General features: G+C 49.7%; 2 protein-coding genes across 2 annotated transcripts in view; both read right to left on the bottom strand.

Moving 5' to 3' along the window:
• Positions 1-321: 321 nt before the first annotated feature.
• Positions 322-20450, bottom strand: part of MAPKAPK3 (MAPK activated protein kinase 3) — a 71245-nt gene continuing 51116 nt past the window's right edge. Inside the window, exons 4-10 of the mRNA XM_088461429.1 lie at positions 17384-17463; positions 17176-17302; positions 16712-16787; positions 16429-16553; positions 7679-7764; positions 6129-6209; positions 322-671 (exon numbers count right to left, since the gene is read on the bottom strand). Of these exons, the coding sequence (XP_088317555.1) occupies positions 519-671; positions 6129-6209; positions 7679-7764; positions 16429-16553; positions 16712-16787; positions 17176-17302; positions 17384-17463 (728 nt within the window). The 3' untranslated portion in view covers positions 322-518. The remainder of the gene's footprint in view (positions 672-6128; positions 6210-7678; positions 7765-16428; positions 16554-16711; positions 16788-17175; positions 17303-17383; positions 17464-20450) is intronic.
• On the bottom strand, positions 2156-6112 carry LOC148453979 (uncharacterized). Its single transcript, XM_088461428.1, has 2 exons — positions 6047-6112; positions 2156-3532 (listed from the first exon to the last, which is right to left on the bottom strand). The coding sequence occupies exons 1-2, from the start codon at positions 6110-6112 to the stop codon at positions 2156-2158; spliced, it is 1443 nt and encodes a 480-aa protein (XP_088317554.1).

Genomic DNA, 20450 nt, shown 5'->3' with positions numbered 1-20450 from the left:
GACAGTTAGTACAGGCATTGACAGATTTTGCAGCAGAAAGAAGGAGAAATACTAATAACCGTCAGGAGTCATTAATGGGGATGGGCCAGAGGACACAGGAGTAAAGCAGCAGGAGAAGAGCCTATGGGGAAGATGAGCAATGAGCCAGCAGACACAGAGGGAGGATAGAAGGTCCATGGCTGGCATGTAGGGGGGGAAGTATAGCATGTTCCACCTGAGCTCTCTACGTCATCAGTAGCAACATCCAGAACTTCACCACTGCAACCACTGGGGGAGGCGATGATGCACTTCACACACCAGAAACAAATACAGGCTCAGCAATTCGGTTCCATAAATATTTATATGTATGTACACACAGGGTATGCTGTCCCAATACCCAACAGTGACGTGTTTAAAATATACTACAGTTAAACAAAAGACCATAAAAATATCTAAAAGCCACACAAAGACTCCGACCATCGGAGGTGTGTGTGCAGTCACGTTCTCCACCACGGGCCCACACAAAGCCGTACACAGTCCTATTGGTTGTTGCAGCTAGCCGGGGGCGCAGATCCATCAGTTTGCTTCTTGCGTCTCTTGTTGAGCAATTTGTTAGTGGACGAGTTGAGATCTTTTATCTTCACTTGGTCATAATCGACTCTCATCGTGGCCAGAGCACTAGTCATCTCCTCCTGGTGAGAAAGAGAAAGAATAGCGAGGAGTTATCCGGCCAGTGAGGAGGAAGAAGACACAGCGGGAGAAGAAGAGCCGTCAGCAGGACTAATATAAATGAGTACTGGACAAATATAAAGAGAAGAGATGGTTGTGAGAGGAGCAGCAAAAGAAATGCTACAAGTGGGCAAAAAAAGGGATTGGGTCAGTAGGGATGGAAAGGTTAGGAGAGAATAAATCGAAGAAGATATCTGGGAGAGAAGAGCTGGGGGCAGGGGACAGAAGATCAGGGAGAGAAGAGCTGGGAGCAGGGGACAGAAGATCAGGGAGAGAAGAGCTGGGAGCAGGGGACAGAAGATCAAGGAGAGAAGAGCTGGGAGCAGGGGACAGAAGATCAGGGAGAGAAGAGCTGGGAGCAGGGGACAGAAGATCAAGGAGAGAAGAGCTGGGAGCAGGGGACAGAAGATCAGGGAGAGAAGAGCTGGGAGCAGGGGACAGAAGATCAGGGAGAGAAGAGCAGGGAGCAGGGGACAGAAGATCAGGGAGAGAAGAGCTGGGAGCAGGGGACAGAAGATCAGGGAGAGAAGAGCTGGGAGCAGGGGACAGAAGATCAGGGAGAGAAGAGCTGGGAGCAGGAGACAGAAGATCAGGGAGAGAAGAGCGAGCAGGGGACAGAAGATCAGGGAGAGAAGAGCTGGGAGCAGGGGACAGAAGATCAGGGAGAGAAGAGCTGGGAGCAGGGGAGAGAAGATCAGGGAGAGAAGAGCTGGGAGCAGGGGACAGAAGATCAGGGAGAGAAGAGCTGGGAGCAGGAGACAGAAGATCAGGGAGAGAAGAGCTGGGAGCAGGGGACAGAAGATCAGGGAGAGAAGAGCTGGGAGCAGGGGACAGAAGATCAGGGAGAGAAGAGCTGGGAGCAGGAGACAGAAGATCAGGGAGAGAAGAGCGAGCAGGGGACAGAAGATCAGGGAGAGAAGAGCTGGGAGCAGGGGACAGAAGATCAAGGAGAGAAGAGCTGGGAGCAGGAGACAGAAGATCAGGGAGAGAAGAGCTGGGAGCAGGAGACAGAAGATCAGGGAGAGAAGAGCTGGGAGCAGGGGACAGAAGATCAGGGAGAGAAGAGCTGGGAGCAGGGGACAGAAGATCAGGGAGAGAAGAGCTGGGAGCAGGGGACAGAAGATCAGGGAGAGAAGAGCTGGGAGCAGGGGACAGAAGATCAGGGAGAGAAGAGCTGGGAGCAGGGGACAGAAGATCAGGGAGAGAAGAGCTGGGAACAGGGGACAGAAGATCAGGGAGAGAAGAGCTGGGAGCAGGGGACAGAAGATCAGGGAGAGAAGAGCTGGGAGCAGGAGACAGAAGATCAGGGAGAGAAGAGCTGGGAGCAGGGGACAGAAGATCAGGGAGAGAAGAGCAGGGAGCAGGGGACAGAAGATCAGGGAGAGAAGAGCTGGGAGCAGGAGACAGAAGATCAGGGAGAGAAGAGCTGGGAGCAGGGGACAGAAGATCAGGGAGAGAAGAGCAGGGAGCAGGGAGCAGGGGACAGAAGATCAGGGAGAGAAGAGCTGGGAGCAGGGGACAGAAGATCAGGGAGAGAAGAGCAGGGAGCAGGGGACAGAAGATCAGGGAGAGAAGAGCTGGGAGCAGGAGACAGAAGATCAGGGAGAGAAGAGCAGGGAGCAGGGGACAGAAGATCAGGGAGAGAAGAGCAGGGAGCAGGGGACAGAAGATCAGGGAGAGAAGAGCTGGGAGCAGGGGACAGAAGATCAGGGAGAGAAGAGCCGGGAGCAGGGGACAGAAGATCAGGGAGAGAAGAGCTGGGAGCAGGAGACAGAAGATCAGGGAGAGAAGAGCCGGGAGCAGGGGACAGAAGATCAGGGAGAGAAGAGCTGGGAGCAGGGGACAGAAGATCAGGGAGAGAAGAGCGAGCAGGGGACAGAAGATCAGGGAGAGAAGAGCTGGGAGCAGGAGACAGAAGATCAGGGAGAGAAGAGCTGGGAGCAGGAGACAGAAGATCAGGGAGAGAAGAGCCGGGAGCAGGGGACAGAAGATCAGGAGGATAGATGAGAGGGAGAGAATATCTGGAAGTGAGGACAGAAGAGAGGGGAGAGAATAGTTGGGAGTGAGGATAGATGGGGGAGAGTGTAGCTGGAAGTGAGGATAGAAGAGGGGGAGAGATTACCTGGAATTGAGGATAGATGAGGGGGAGAGAGTAGCTGGGAGTGAGGATAGATGAGGGGGAGAGAGAAGCTGGCAAAGAGGATAGATGAGGGGGAGAGAGTAGCTGGGAGTGAGGACTGATGAGGGGGACAGAGAATAGATGATGGGGATAGAGTAGTTGGCAGTGAGAATAAATGAGGGGGAGAGAGTAGCTGGGAGTGAGGATAGATGGGGTAGAGAGAGTAGCTGGGAGTGAGGGTAGATGAGGGGGAGAGTGTAGCTGGGAGTAAGGATAGATGAGGGGGAGAGAGTAGCTGGGAGTGAGGATAGATGAGGGGTAGAGAGAGTAGCTGGGAGTGAGGATAGATGAGGGGGAGAGAGTAGCTGGGAGTGAGGATAGATGAGTAATAGAGAGTAGCTGGGAGTGAGGATAGATGAGGGGGAGAGAGTAGCTGGCAGTGAGGATAGATGAGGGGCAGAGAGTAGCTGGGTGTGAGAATAGATGAGGGGTAGAGAGTAGCTGGGAGTGAGAATAGATGAGGGATAGAGAGTAGCTGGGTGTGAGAATAGATGAGGGGGAGAGAGTAGCTGGGATTGAGGATAGATCAGGGGTAGAGAGAGTAGCTGGGAGTGAGGATAGAGGAGGAGGAGAGTAGCTGGGAGTGAGGATAGATGAGGGGTAGAGAGTAGTTGGCAGTGAGAATAGATGAGGGGGAGAGAGTAGCTGGGAGTGAGGATAGATGAGGGGTAGAGAGAGTAGCTGGGAGTGAGGATAGATGAGGGGGAGAGTGTAGCTGGGAGTGAGAATAGATGAGGAGGAGAAGCTGGGAGTGAGGATAGATGAGGGGTAGAGAGAGTAGCTGGGAGTGAGGATAGATGAGGGGGAGAGAGTAGCTGGGAGTGAGGATAGATGAGGGGTAGAGAGAGTAGCTGGGAGTGAGGATAGATGAGGGGGAGAGAGTAGCTGGCAGTGAGGATAGATGAGGGGGAGAGTGTAGCTGGGAGTGAGGATAGATGAGGGGGAGAGAGTAGCTGGGAGTGAGGATAGATGGGTAGAGAGAATAGTTGGGAGTGAGGATAGATGAGGAGGAGAGAGTAGCTGGGAGTAAGGATAGATGTGGGGGAGAGAGTAGCTGGGTGTGAGAATAGATGAGGGGTAGAGAGTAGCTGGGAGTGAGAATAGATGAGGGGTAGAGAGAGTAGCTGGAGTGAGGATAGATGAGGGGTAGAGAGAGTAGCTGGAGTGAGGATAGATGAGGGATAGAGAGTAGCTGGGAGTGAGGATAGATGAGGGATAGAGAGTAGCTGGGAGTGAGGATAGATGAGGGGGAGAGAGTAGCTGGCAGTGAGGATAGATGAGGGGGAGAGAGTAGCTGGGTGTGAGAATAGATGAGGGGTAGAGAGTAGCTGGGAGTGAGAATAGATGAGGGGTAGAGAGTAGCTGGGAGTGAGAATAGATGATGGGGAGAGTGTAGCTGGGATTGAGGATAGATCAGGGGTAGAGAGATTAGCTGGGAGTGAGGATAGAGGAGGAGAGTAGCTGGGAGTGAGGATAGATGAGGGGTAGAGAGTAGTTGGCAGTGAGAATAGATGAGGGGGAGAGAGTAGCTGGGAGTGAGGATAGATGATGGGTAGAGAGAGTAGCTGGGAGTGAGGATAGATGAGGGGGAGAGTGTAGCTGGGAGTGAGGATAGATGAGGAGGAGAGAGTAGCTGGGAGTGAGGATAGATGAGGGGTAGAGAGAGTAGCTGGGAGTGAGGATAGATGAGGGGGAGAGAGTAGCTGGCAGTGAGGATAGATGAGGGGGAGAGTGTAGCTGGGAGTGAGGATAGATGAGGGGGAGAGAGTAGCTGGGAGTGAGGATAGATGGGTAGAGAGAATAGTTGGGAGTGAGGATAGATGAGGAGGAGAGAGTAGCTGGGAGTAAGGATAGTTGAGGGGTAGAGAGTAGCTGGCAGTGAGGATAGAAGAGAGAATAGTTGGGAGTGAGGATAGATGAGAAGGGAGAGAGTAGCTGGGAGTGAGGATAGAAGAGAGGGAGAGAGTAGCCGGGAGTAAGGATAGATGTGGGGGAGAGAGTAGCTGGCAGTGAGAATAGATGAGGGGTCGAGAGTAGCTGGCAGTGAGAATAGATGAGGGGGAAAGAGTAGCTGGGAGTAAGGATAGATGAGGGGTAGAGAGTAGCTGGCAGTGAGGATAGAAGAGAGGGAGAGAGTAGCTGGCAGTGAGGATAGATGAGGGATAGAGAATAGTTGGGAGTGAGGATAGATCGGGGGAGAGAGTAGCTGGCAGTGAGGATAGATGAGGGTTAGAGAGTAGCTGGCAGTGAGAATAGATGAGGGGTAGAGAGAGTAGCTGGCAGTGAGAATAGATGAGGGGTAGAGAGAGTAGCTGGCAGTGAGGATAGAAGAGAGGGAGAGAGTAGCTGGCAGTGAGGATAGATGAGGGTTAGAGAGTAGCTGGGAGTGAGGATAGATCAGGGGGAGAGAGTAGCTGGCAGTGAGAATAGATGAGGGGGATAGAGTAGCTGGGAGTGAGGATAGATGAGGGGTAGAGAGTAGCTGGGAGTGAGGATAGATGAGGGGTAGAGAGAGTAGCTGGCAGTGAGAATAGATGAGGGGTAGAGAGAGTAGCTGGGTGTGAGGATAGATGAGGGGTAGAGAGAGTAGCTGGGAGTGAGGATAGATGAGGGGGAGAGAGTAGCTGGGAGTGAGAATAGATGAGGGGTAGAGAGAGTAGCTGGGTGTGAGGATAGATGAGGGGTAGAGAGAGTAGCTGGGAGTGAGGATAGATGAGGGGTAGAGAGTAGCTGGGAGTGAGGATAGATGAGGGGTAGAGAGAGTAGCTGGGTGTGAGGATAGATGAGGGGTAGAGAGAGTAGCTGGGAGTGAGGATAGATGAGGGTTAGAGAGTAGCTGGGAGTGAGGATAGATGAGGGGTAGAGAGAGTAGCTGGCAGTGAGAATAGATGAGGGGTAGAGAGAGTAGCTGGGTGTGAGAATAGATGAGGGGTAGAGAGAGTAGCTGGGTGTGAGGATAGATGAGGGATAGAGAGTAGCTGGGAGTGAGGATAAATCAGGGGGAGAGAGTAGCTGGCAGTGAGGATAGATGAGGGGTAGAGAGTAGCTGGCAGTGAGGATAGATGAGGGGGAGAGAGTAGCTGGGAGTGAGGATAGAAGAGAGGGAGAGTATAACAGGTGAGAGATACTGGGAGCAGAGACACCTGAGCAGGGAGAAACCTGAAGTGAGAACAAGACAGAGGAATTATGAATCCAGCTGAGATATCGGTGTTTAATGCGGAACATGACAGTAACCACTCACCTTCACCTCATCCCAGTGCTCTTTGTCTTCCTGCAGAACACGAGCTGTGTGCAAAGGGGTCTGAGGAACCACCATAGATTGCTGTAGAAGGTATAAAACTTTAGCAACAAATGGCAAAAACACAAAAAAGAAATGACTTATAAAGGCAGATAAATGGGTAAAATCAGAGTAAGATGATGACACTGCTGGGCCTAAAACATTCAAACATTTAGAAAGTACTCTTCACAGTAATTTAATTGGTGAGGTGCAGTTACATTGCACAGCCTGTAGATGGAGCCATGTGCTTATGTCATCTATGGAAAGTGTTCATAGCATCTCTTCATATTACCCAAGGGCTGAAGGTCTTATGTAGGTCATTGCGTATACAGCTTCTAGTTGCCCAGCACCCCGCGTCCTCCCCATCTTGCCAGGGTCAGTACATTTGACAAATGGGTGAATTTGAGGGGGGTTCAGCATAGCTGACAAGCAGTCGGCAAGGTTTTATAGGTAATAATATATGACGGTACCGGGTTACCATAAATGAAGCCCTTCGGTCTCAGATTGCCGGTAGGTACATTCACTGGGTGTAAATTTTGGTCCCTATGAGCCTCAGTGTCACATAACATTCATTATATTCCCTGTATTTGGAACGTTACAAGCAACTGGTCAGAGACAACTTGGTTGTTGAGTTATATACAGTAAATCTTGTACAAATTGTGTAACCTAGATCCCAGCGAATGGCGGCGATATGCAGACAAGTAACTGCATGCTGTCCGAGGCTCTGTATTTATCTGTGACCGCACCCTCATGTATGTATTACACGTGTGCTGGCCTCCTCTGTGCTGCATATAGGGACTGGTTTCCAGTAAGAGATGTGTGGTCACAGAGCTCTGTGGAGATGTTTCGTAACTATTGGGCTGCACTAAGTGTTACGGAAATACAAATGTTTAGCAAGCGAAACAGTCTGTGGTCTCTCTCCCAGCCACTTGCCCCCCTCCCCCAATTGTACTGAGTCACAATATATACTGTATATATGTATTAATGGGAAGATAGAGGAATGTTCTGCTGACTTCTACAGACACCACTTACAGTACAGAGACTGGTAACCTGAACTGTGGGGACCTCTGAATGTCTGACAGCTCTCGCTGGACGGGAAGGGGGGCGATCGGATTGTGTTGTGTTCGTTGCTTCGTCTATGCAGATAATTTAGTGGTGACGGGAAGGCTACAACAAGATGGCGTCTGACCTACTGCAAATCACAACCTGGAGCCTGGTTCTCACTGATGTTATACCAGGGACTTCCTGCATCACTGTCACAATATGGGGACAAGCCATGCGGGCTACGAGACGTGGGGGTCTATTTACTAAGCTTTCTTAGGAGATAAAGTGAACGGTGATAAGCTACCAGCCAATCAGCTCCTAACTGATATGTCACAGGCTGTGTGTGAAAAATTACAGGAGCTGATTGGCTGGTGCCTTATCACCGTTCACTTTATCTCCTAACAAAGCTTAGTAAATAGACCCCATGATCATATACTGGACCCTGCAGAGACACTGAGGAGCTCACATACATTTATCCACAGGTGGTTCATGAACTGAGTGATTGTCATCCTCTCTGTTGGGTCCGTCATTAGGAGGTGTCGGATCATCTGTTTAGCTGCAACAGGACACACAAAGGAGAACGTCAGATACACCCCCAATAATTGTCTTATATCAGGGCTACCACAGGGGAGGATAAATGTACAATTGTGTGTATGTGTACAGGACAGACAGACAGATAGATAGATATGAGATAGATAGATAGATAGATAGATAGATATGAGATAGATAGATAATGAGATAGATAGATAGATAGATAGATAATGAGATAGATAGATAGATAGATAGATAGATACATAGATAGATAGATAGGAGATAGATAGATAGATAGATAGATAGATAGATATGAGATAGATAGATAATGTGATAGATATGAGATAGATAGATAGATATGAGATAGATAATGAGATAGATAGAAATGAGATAGATAATGAGATAGATAGATAGATATGAGATAGATAGATAGATAATGAGATAGATAGATAGATAGATAGATATGAGATAGATAATGTGATAGATAGATATGAGATAGATAGATAGATAATGAGATAGATAGATAGATATAGATAGATAGATATGAGATAGATAGTTATGAGATAGAAAGATAGATAGATATGAGATAGATAATGAGATAGATAGATAGATAGATAGCTATGAGATAACAAGAGATATGGTAAGAACTTACCTTTGTTATCTCTGTTTCTACGAAGTCCATAGGGTCCACAGGGTTGACCTTGGGGTTATAGCTGGAACAGGTTCCATGGGCACCACACAGTTAAGCTTTTAGCTCCCAGGATGCACTTGGGTCCTCCTCTATACCCCGCCCCCGAGCCACAGGCACCTCAGTTGGTAAGCAGCCTAGGCCGGAGGAGAATATGGAACAGAGAGAAGGAAGACTGGAACACACAAGAAACCATACTCACAGCAATAGGAGACGGAAAACCGGTGACCAGCCACACAGCCCATTTGAAGCCAGGTGCGTCAGGGCGGGCGCCCTGTGGACCCTATGGACTTCGTAGAAACAGAGATAACAAAGGTAAGTTCTTACCATATCTCTTGTTTTCTACTTCAGGGTCCATAGGGGGTCCACAGGGTTGACCTTGGGGATGTCCCAAAGCAGTACAACTAAGGGCGGGGACGCTCCTGTGCTGAAAGGAGTACCCGGCGCCCAAAGGATGCATCCTGAGAGGCAAAGGTGTCAAATGCATAGAACCTCAAAAACGTTTGAATTGAAGACCAAGTGGCCGCCCTACACAGCTGAACAGCAGAAGCGCCACGTCTAGCAGCCCAAGAGGGACCCACAGAACGAGTGGAATGAGCCTTAACAGAGGCTGGCACAGGTAAGCCCTCCTGTGCATAAGCCTCACAAATAACGGAACGAAGCCAACGGGCTAACGTTTGTTTGTTGGCAGGCCAACCCCTCTTGTGAAAACCAAAGAGGATAAACAAGGAATCAGACTTCCTAACCGAAGCCGTCCGGTCTACATAAATTCTAAGCGCCCGGACCACATCTAAGGAAGTCTCACCAGCTGAAAGATCAGGGGATTGAAAAGCTGGCACAACAAGTTCCTGATTAATATGGAACTTCGAGACCACTTTGGGCAAAAACTCAGGACGAGTGCGGAGCACCGCTCTGTCCTGGTGAAAAATCAGGAAAGGAGGGCGACAGGAAAGCGCCCCCAATTCAGACACCCTCCTGGCCGAAGCAATTGCCAGGAGAAAAACCGTCTTAAATGTCAGCCACTTGAGCTCCACCGCCTCAAGAGGCTCAAACGGAGGACCCTGCAGGACCCGTAGCACCACCGCCAAGTCCCAAGGAGCCACAGGAGGCACAAAGGGAGGCTGGATCCTGAGAACACCTTGGAAAAAGGTGTGAACGTCTGGTAGTATTGCAATCCGCCGTTGAAACCACACGGACAAGGCGGACACATGAACCTTCAGAGATGCAAGAAGTAAGCCGAGATCCAATCCTGACTGAAGAAATTCCAAGATCCTAGAAACTCGGAACACCTGAGGATCATAAAGTCTGGACTCACACCACTGAAAGTAAGTGTGCCACACTCTGTGATAAATCCGTGCTGAAGCAGGCTTGCGTGCCCTGAGCATCGTACCAATAACCGAACTGGAGAAGCCCCGAGACCTCAAGACGGCTGTCTCAAGAGCCACGCCGTCAAAGACAGCCGACCCAGATCCGGGTAAAGGCAGGGCCCCTGAGACAACAGGTCCCGACGTTGAGGAAGAAGGTACGGAGCGTCGATGGAGAGGCTCCTCAGATCGGAGTACTAAGGACGTCTGGGCCACGCCGGAGCTACCAGCACGAGCATGCCGCCGTCCTGCTTGAATTTCCGCAGAACCCGAGGAAGCAGGGATATCGGAGGAAACAGATACGCCAGGTGAAACGTCCATGTCACCGACAGCGCGTCCACCAGACTTGCACCTGCGTCTCTTGTCCTTGACCCGTAAACGGGCAACTTGTGATTGTGACGGGAGGCCATCAAGTCCAGCTCCGGCAGTCCCCACCTGTCCACGAGTAGCTGAAACACCTCTGGGTGAAGCGACCATTCCCCGGGATGCACGTCGTGACGGCTGAGGAAGTCCGCCTCCCAATTGAGGACTCCGGGGATGAAGACCGCCGAGATCGCTGGAATGTGACCCTCCGCCCAAGACAGGATACGAGACACCTCCGACATCGCTGCCTGACTGCGAGTTCCGCCTTGGTGATTGATATACGCCACCGTGGTGGCGTTGTCGGACTGCACCTGTACCGCTCTTCCGTGAAGAGCGGGGCCGGACGACTGCAGGGCCTTGTATACTGCCCGCAGTTCCAGGATGTTGATGGGGAGAAGTGCTTCTTCCGCTGACCAACGACCCTGAAGCGACAAAGAGCCGGTCACTGCCCCCCAACCCCGGAGACTGGCATCCGTAGTGAGCAGGACCCAGTCCGGGATCCAAAATGGGCGCCCCTCGACCAGATGAGCTGTCTGAAGCCACCAAGCCAAAGATAGCCGAACGTCCGGAGACAACACCAGCACCTGAGAGCGGATCCGGTGAGGTAACCCGTTCCATTCTGATAGAATCAGCCCCTGCAGGGGCCGGGAATGGAACTGGGCAAATTCCACCATGTCGAATGTCGACACCATGGACCCCAGAACTCTCATAGCCGAATGGACAGACAGGCGGCAATGGCTCAGGCAACTGCGTATCCGCAGCTGTAGTGAGGCGACCTTCTCCGGAGTCAGGAAGATCCTTTGCTGACGCGAATCCAGCAGGGCTCCCAAATGAACCATCCGCTGTGATGGAATCAGAGAGGACTTTTTCCAATTTATCAACCACCCGTGTGCTTGCAGGCAAGCGATCGTCAGGTGGAGATGTTGAAGCAGTACCTCCGGGGAGCTCGCCAGCAACAGGAGGTCGTCCAGGTACGGCAGCAGCCGTACATTCTGGTTCCGAAGATGTGCGGCCATGACCGCCATAATCTTCGTGAACACCCTCGGTGCCGTGGAGAGACCAAAGGGTAGCGCCCGGAACTGATAGTGGTGTTGAAGGATAGCGAACCTCAGATACCGCTGGTGTGAAGATGCTATCGGAACATGGAGGTAGGCGTCCTGGATGTCCAGGGACACCATGTAATCCCCCGGTTCCATCGCCAGAATGATGGAACGTAACGTTTCCATCCTGAACTTGGGAACTCTGAGGAATTTGTTCAGAGACTTCAAGTTGAGGATAGGGCGATGAGAACCATTGGGTTTCTGCACCAGAAACAGAGACGAATAATACCCCGTCCCTCGTTGTGATAGAGGAACGGGAACAATGACCCCTGCTTTCAGCAAGGACTCTATAGCCTCCTGAACCTGTAACGCCTTGGTCTTGTTCTGAGAAGGACTTGTGCAGAAAAACTGGTGGGGTGGTCTGTGCCGAAAAGACAGGGCGTACCCCTGGGAGACCACTTCTCGAACCCAGGCATCCGTGGTGGTATTGTGCCAGCACTGGGCAAATAGAAGAAGTCGGCCTCCCACTCTGAGGTCCCCCAGAGGGAGGCCCGTCCCATCAGGCCGCAGGTTTATCTTCCTGCTTGGAAGAAGGGCGCCGAGCACTCCAGGCTTGCTTCTTGGGTTTAGAGGCCGTCTTACTCGCAGACTGTCTCGGGAAGGACTGACCTTTCGCCTTACCCTGAACCCGAAAGGAACGAAAAGCCGAACTCCGAACCTTAGCAGGCAGTGCCGCCGAAGGGAGGAAGGCCGACTTGGATTTAGCCAGGGTGTCCACTATTTTGTCCAAGTCCGGACCAAACAGTAATTCCCCATTGAAAGGTAAGGCCTCCAGACCTTTCTTTGAATCAGAGTCCGCTCTCCAGGACCGCAACCATAAGGATCGGCGGGCAGACACCGCTGCAGCCGATACCCGCGAGGTCAGCAGACTAGCATCTAAAGAAGCTTCTCCAATGTAAGAAGCGGCGTCCCTCATTTGTCCCAACAACGCCCGCTGGACATCCGGAGCGTCGTCCGGGAAGGTATCTTCCAATGCATTGGCCCACCCCTCAATGGCCTTGGCCACCCAGGAAATGGCCATGGACGGTCGGGCCACCGCCCCGGAGAGGGAGTAAATAGACTTTAAGCAAGTCTCAACTTTCCTGTCCGTGGGATCCTTCAGCGAGGATATCGACAGTAATGGTAAGGTGGCGCCCCGAGTTAAACGGGTGACATGGGAATCCACCGCCGGTGGAGTTTCCCATTTTTTACAATGTGCCTCAGGGAAGGGGTAATTAGAAGCCAACCGCTTCTGAGGAAGGAATCTCTTACTGGGCGCCTGCCAAGCTACCGCCATATGATCCGTCAACTGATCCGACAGGGGAAACACCGCAGAAGCCACCTTAGTTTTTTTGAAACTAGGAAACTTCGACCTAGGAACCGGTGCCTCATCCTCTATAAGAAGAATAGCTCGCACCGCCCTAACTAGTGCTCGCACATTAATGGACGACTTGGTATCCATTTCCTGGACTGAGGCGTCCGAGTCAGTGTCATCAGGGACCTCCCCATCATCTGAGGAACCCTCTGAGTCCGATACCTGAGCAGCCCGTGTCACGAGTGGGCGTTTAGAAATCCTAGAAGGCATGTCAGTCTGCAACATTGACTGAAAAGCCGAGGAAGCGGCCGCCAAATTTTGCACGGAGTTGGAGAGCACATCCACCCATGGTGGAGGCGTCGCCATAGGGGCCTGAAAAGGTACCACAGGCTGCTGCGGCACAGGGGAAGCCTGTATATACATAGGCAACCCCGCATAGGGACCAACTGATTGAGACCCAGGAGGACTCCGCAATAACTACGGGACACCCGGGAAATGGGGGATGGTCGGCTGGGGCACCGCCATAGTAGGGAGAGCAGTCGGGACCGACAGACGGTCCGCAATAGACACCAGCACTTGAGAAAACATCGCCCACGGTGGTTCCTGCGCCAGAGAAGGTCTGGATGGGCCAGGAGCCACCTGGCATCGACTACACAGGCCATCCTGTGACAAATCCTCCCTATCTACTCCTGCAGAACAGCGTCCGCAGGAGGCCAACACCGGAGCCACTGAGCGCTCAACCTCCTCGTCTGACATGACAGAATATATTATATATCTGGCACCAGGGTAGAAGTAAAACGCACTCACCGGTGTGCTGAACAACAGCCCAAAATATGGCACTGAGTAGCACACAACTGTATGTGACGGACCTCACAAATACGTGATCTATATAAGTGAGGTCAGTAGAAACGCCCCTCCCCCACACACCTGCAGGGCTTGTAGGAGAAGTAAAGGGATAGGTATAAGCTGACAGTAAGCGGAAAATAAGCACAGACAGGCAGCACTAGCAATAGTCACATACCATGCAGGAAGATATACTCACTGCACCTTTCCACTACAATCAACCTGCCCAGATTCAGTGTCTGGGAGGGCTATAGTGCTGTGTACGCTGTCCTTAATCAGGGGAGAGGTACACAGGGGGACCGGTCCGCGTGCTCCCTGAGATCTGCGCTGCCACTGGGAAAATGGCCGCTGGAGACCTCAGAGGAGGAGTGGCCGAGGAATCTGCAGCTCAGCGACGCCAGACTGCGTGCTGAAAGGCGCGCTGAGCTGAGGGGAGGAGCCGCTGACAGGGAAGGCTTCCTCCCCTGGCTGGCCATAACCCCAGGGATGCTGGCTTCCCGCTTGCCGGTTATCCCTGGTGGTCTAGTGGTCCCACGGGTTATGGGGGGGCCCGCCGCCACTGCCAGCAGCCTCCGGTCTGTCCCCCGGACCGGAGGCTAAAGGACTGCATTTAAGGCATTCCGCGCGCCGCCGCTAGCCAGCGACGCGCGGCTTACCTGAATCTCCGGCGACTCCGGCAGCAGTCCTGGGAGGTAGACAGAGTCCGGCTAGTACGGACTCTGCCCTCCCGCCGCGATCCCCAGATCAGTACTGGCGTCGCGGCGCCAGTCGGGGATCAGAGCGGCAGCGTGGGCGTCTGTACAGACAGCCCTTCGCTGCCGTCTGTAGTAAAAATAGATTAAAAATAAATAAAATTTAACTTAAAATAAAAGCTTTTGGGGGCTGCTCCTGCAGCCCCCCTGCGCGGTGACCGACTCCGGCCGGGCACCAGCTTACACTGAGGTGCCTGTGGCTCGGGGGCGGGGTATAGAGGAGGACCCAAGTGCATCCTGGGAGCTAAAAGCTTAACTGTGTGGTGCCCATGGATCCTGTTCCAGCTATAACCCCAAGGTCAACCCTGTGGACCCCCTATGGACCCTGAAGTAGAAAGATAGATAATGAGATAGAGATAGATAGATAGATAGATAGATAGATAGATAGATATGAGATAGATAATGAGATAGATAATGTGATAGATAGATAGATATGAGATAGATAGATATGAGATAGATAATGAGATAGATAGATAGATAGATAGATAGATAATGAGATAGATAGATAGATATATATAGATAGATATGAGATAGATAGTTATGAGATAGAAAGATAGATAGATAGCTAGCTATGAGATAGATAGATAATGAGATAGAGAGATAGATAGACAGATAGATAGATAGATATGAGATAGATAGATGAGATAGATAATGAGATAGATAGATAGATAGATAGATAGATAGATAGATATGTGATGTACTGACACGTCTGCGTTTTCCTTACACAGGCTCTGACCTCAGGAATTGCTAACCTCGTCGCATGCAGTGAATACACAAGCTGTGTATGACATCGCAGTGGATAATATATGCACGCCCCTGCAACGGCGTTCAAACGAACTGGCACGCCTGCATTTCACCGACCACCCCCCCATCACCTCCCACAAACGGCACTTCCTGTCAATCACTCTGCGATGGGTTTGCGTAGTCACTGTAGTCCCGATCGCAGTGGCTGGTTCGCGCACTGTAATGCATACACATGTGCAGAACGCAACAATCGACCGGTTGTGTGCGTAATCACAGTTGCGATTGGTAATGAATCAGACCCTCTACCGCGTCCTCCTGCAACTGTTACTAAATAAATGACTTCATTTGGCTTAATGCTGTGCTTTCCAGTCATGTATTTATATTATCAGGCAGAGGTCTTTATTCTTCCTTCCATTTACTAAGAGAACGGCATATGTGTGACGCATGCCAGGACAACAAAACTAAACCAAGCAGCCTGATGATGTAAAACATGGCTGATAGCACAAATCAGTAGATTAAATTGATCTGAAGGTGGAAAACCCCCTTTACGTTAGTTAATCTTCTGGTCTGCAGCTCTGTACGTTAATCTTGTAGCCTGCAGCTCTGTACGTTAGTTAATCTTGTAGCCTGCAGCTCTGTATGTTAGTTAATCTTGTAGCCTGCAGCTCTGTACGTTAGTTAATCTTGTGGTCTGCAGCTCTGTACGTTAGTTAATCTAGTAGCCTTCAGCTCTGTACGTTAGTTAATCTTGTAGCCTGCAGCTCTGTACGTTAGTTAATCTTGTGGTCTGCAGCTCTGTACGTTAATCTTGCAGCCTGCAGCTCTGTACGTTAGTTAATCTTGTAGCCTGCAGCTCTGTACGTTAGTTAATCTTGTGGTCTGCAGCTCTGTACGTTAGTTAATCTAGTAGCCTTCAGCTCTGTACGTTAGTTCATCTTGTAGCCTGCAGCTCTGTACGTTAGTTAATCTTGTGGTCTGCAGCTCTGTACGTTAGTTAATCTTGTGGTCTGCAGCTCTGTACGTTAGTTAATCTTGTGGTCTGCAGCTCTGTACGTTAGTAAATCTAGTAGCCTGCAGCTCTGTACGTTAGTTAATCTAGTAGCCTTCAGCTCTGTACGTTAGTTAATCTTGTGGTCTGCAGCTCTGTACGTTAGTTAATCTAGTAGCCTTCAGCTCTGTATGTTAGTTAATCTTGTAGCCTGCAGCTCTGTATGTTAGTTAATCTTGTAGCCTGCAGCTCTGTACGTTAGTTAATCTTGTGGTCTGCAGCTCTGTACGTTAGTTAATCTAGTAGCCTTCAGCTCTGTACGTTAGTTAATCTTGTGGTCTGCAGCTCTGTACGTTAATCTTGTAGCCTGCAGCTCTGTACGTTAGTTAATCTTGTAGTTAATCTTGTAGCCTGCAGCTCTGTACGTTAGTTAATGTTGTAGCCTGCAGCTCTGTACGTTAGTTAATGTTGTAGCCTGCAGCTCTGTACGTTAGTTAATGTTGTAGCCTGCAGCTCTGTACTTTAGTTTATCTTGTGGTCAGCAGCTCTGTACCTTCCTCTGAAACATCGTTCCACTCCGGCGCTGGGAACTCGTACTGGCCCATCCGGATCCTCTTCTTCATCCCGGGAGAGATGGCCTGGCCAGTGTTGGAATAAAAGGGGGGATAACCGCAGAGCCTGGGAAGAGGAAGAGACATGAATATACATGGACTATACGGGGCTGAGGAAGAAAGGAGGACGGGCAGGAAGAACGGAGGCAGGGCAAATGGACGGCGTGGCACTTGGATGGTAGTACTGGAGAAAAGGATGGATTCAGTAATATGTTTTATACTTGCAGGATATACATGATGACCCCAAGGGACCACATATCACAGGACTTGTCGTACTTCTCCGGACCCAGCACCTCGGGAGCTGCGGAGAAGGGAACAGGTTTCAGTGTTGTCAGGACTTAGGGAATGGCCTCTCTCCATGTAACCACTTATAACCCCATGACTGCCAACAGGGCGGCAGAATGTGCCCTGGGCACTGCCAACCCCATATGTACTGTGCAGGCCCTTTTATGGAAGGGAGATGGGAAGGAATCTCCTTTTGGGAATGTAGCGCAGAGTTGTGACATAATTTCCCAGCGCAGCATTCCCAGCCCAATTCCAACATGGAGGAGAAGCAGCCGGATGATTGGCAGGTAGAGTCCCCTCTGTCTGTGGCCGGCGTAGTATAGTGCAGGGGTACCGTGGTGCAAAGAAACAAGGTGGACCCTGCCTGGCTCCCCATCTCCTCGTCCCCCACACACCTTACTCACCAACATAGTACGGAGTGTAACATGGCGTCTGCAGTGCGTTCTGTATGGTCGTTTCCTTGGAGAAGCCGAAATCTGTGATCTTCAGCTCGGCGTTGCTGTCCTTGGTCGTGTAGAGGAGATTCTCCGGCTGGGGGGATAGTAAGAGACACATAATGACACGGTGTAGCCGACATGTGATAGGTACACTGAGGCAGATACATGTACTGACCTTAACGTCCCTGTGGGCAATGTTCAGCCCGTGTAGGTGCTGTATGGCCATGCCTATGTCACGCATGATCTCCGAGGCCTCTGCAGAGAGAGAAGCAAATTCTGAGCTCTCATCAAACTAAACCAAATCCATTCCTAGTCTCACTAAACTCATCACCGTCACCTGGATAAATCGGGGCTCATTGGCTAACATTACCGGAGTAACTGCGCGCTGGCTTCCGTTATTTACCTTCTAGCAGACAGATAGAAGCAGTTTGCTGATTGGTTGCTGTGGGTCACTGCACATTTTTGCAGCTAGATGCAGTGTTGGGAGATGCAGCCACAGCTAGCCGTACATCGCGGGGTGGGAGGGAAATCTCCAGAGGCGCAATGGGCAGAGGTATAGCCGTCACAGTGAGGTCCAGCCTCCAAGCTCTTTACTAGCACCCTCATACTACTTTACTAGCACCCTCATACCACAATACTAGCACCCTCATACCACTAAACTAGCACCTTCATACCACTATACTAGCACCATCATACTACTATACTAGCACCCTCATACTACTATACTAGCACCCTGATACCACTATACTAGCACCCTCATACCACTTTACTAGCACCCTCATACCACAATACTAGCACCCTCATACCACTAGCACCCTCATACCACTATACTAGCACCATCATAATACTATACTAGCACCCTCATACTACTATACTAGCACCCTGATACCACAATACTAGCACCCTCATGCCACTATACTAGTGTCCTCATACTACTATACTAGCACCCTCATACTACTATACTAGCACCCTGATACCACAATACTAGCACCCTCACACCACTATACTAGCACCCTCATAACACTTTACTAGCAACATCATACTACTATACTAGCACCCTCATACAACTATACTAGCACCCTGATACCACTATACTAGTATCCTCATACTACTATACTAGCACCCAAATACCACTATAGAAGAACCCTCATACTACTATACTAGCACCCTCATACCACTATACTTGTATCCTCATACTACTATACTAGCACCCTCATACCACTATACTAGCATCCTCATACCACTATAGTAGAACCCTCATACTACTATGCTAGCATCCTCATACCACTATAGTAGAACCCTCGTACTACTATACTAGCACCCTCATACCACTATACTAGCACCCTCATACCACTAAAGTAGAACCCTCATACTACTATACTAGCACGCTAATACTACTATACTAGCACCCTCATACCACTATACTAGCACCCTCATACTACTATACTAGCATCCACATACCACTATAGTAGAACCCTCATACTACTATACTAGCATCCTTATACCACTAAACTAGCACCCTCATACTACTATACTAGCATCCTCATACCACTATACTAGCACCCTCATACCACTATACTAGCACCCTCATACTACTATACTAGCACCCTCATACCACTATACTAGCACCCTCATACCACTATACTAGCATCCTCATACCACTATAGCAGAACCCTCATACTACTATACTAGCATCCTCATACCACTATACTAGCACCCTCATACTACTATACTAGCATCCTCATACCACTATACTAGCACCCTCATACTACTATACTAGCACCCTCATACTACTATACTAGCATCCTCATACCACTATACTAGCACCCTCATACTACTATACTAGCATCCTCATACCACTATACTAGCATCCTGATACCACTATACTAGCACCCTCATACCACTTTACTAGCACCCTCATACCACTATATTGGCACCCTCATACTACTATACTAGCACCCTCATACCACTATACTAGCACCCTCATACCACTATAATAGAACCCTCATACTACTATACTAGCATCCTCATACTACTATACTAGCATCCTCATACTACTATACTAGTAACCTCATACTACTATACTAGCACCCTGATAACACTATACTAGCACCCTCATACCACTATACTAGCACCCTCATACCACTATAATAGCACCCTCATACCACTATACTAGTACTGTCATACCACTATACTAGCACCCTCATACCACTATAGTAGAACCCTCATACTACTATACAAGCACCCTCATACTACTATACTAGCACCCTCATACTACTATACTAGCACCCTCATACCACTATACTAGCAGCCTCATACTACTATATTGGCACCCTCAGACTACTATACTAGCACCCTCATACCACTATACTAGCACCCTCATACCACTATAGTAGAACCCTCATACTACTATACTAGCATCCTCATACCACTATACTAGTAACCTCATACCACTTTACTAGCACCCTCATACCACTATACTAGAATCCTCATACTACTATACTAGCACCCTCATACCACTATAGTAGAACCCTCATACCACTATATTGGCACCCTCATACTACTATACTAGCACCCTCATACTACTATACTAGCATCCTCATACTACTATATTAGCACCCTCATACTACTATACTAGCATCCTCATACCACTATACTAGCACCCTCATACCACTATACTAGCACCCTCATACTACTATACTAGCACCCTCATACCACTATACTAGCACCCTCATACTACTATACTACCATCCTCATACCACTATAGTAGAACCCTCATACTACTATACTAGCATCCTCATACCACTATACTAGCACCATCATACTACTATACTAGCACCCTCATACTACTATACTAGCACCCTCATACTACTATACTAGCATCCTCATACCACTATACTAGCACCCTCATACTACTATACTAGCATCCTCATACCACTATACTAGTATCCTGATACCACTATACTAGCACCCTCATACCACTTTACTAGCACCCTCATACCACTATATTGGCACCCTCATACTACTATACTAGCACCCTCATACCACTATACTAGCACCCTCATACCACTATAGTAGAACCCTCATACTACTATACTAGCATCCTCATACTACTATACTAGTAACCTCATACTACTATACTAGCACCCTGATAACACTATACTAGCACCCTCATACCACTATACTAGCACCTTCATACCACTATACTAGCACCCTCATACCACTATAATAGCACCCTCATA

This window comes from Taudactylus pleione, unplaced genomic scaffold (genome assembly GCF_031769625.1).
Source record: "Taudactylus pleione unplaced genomic scaffold, aTauple2 ptg001046l, whole genome shotgun sequence".
Lineage (NCBI taxonomy): Eukaryota > Metazoa > Chordata > Amphibia > Anura > Myobatrachidae > Taudactylus > Taudactylus pleione.
This window is presented reverse-complemented; position numbering and strand designations above follow the sequence as displayed.

Excerpts from the sequence above, each read along its gene's own strand:
- LOC148453979 (XM_088461428.1), bottom strand. The coding sequence starts at position 6,112 with ATGTTCCGCATTAAACACCGATATCTCAGCTGGATTCATAATTCCTCT. Across the intron at positions 3,533-6,046 it reads CTGTCTTGTTCTCACTTCAG|CTACTCTCTCCCCCTCATCT; the intron begins GTTTCTCCCTGC and ends CCTCACTCCCAG.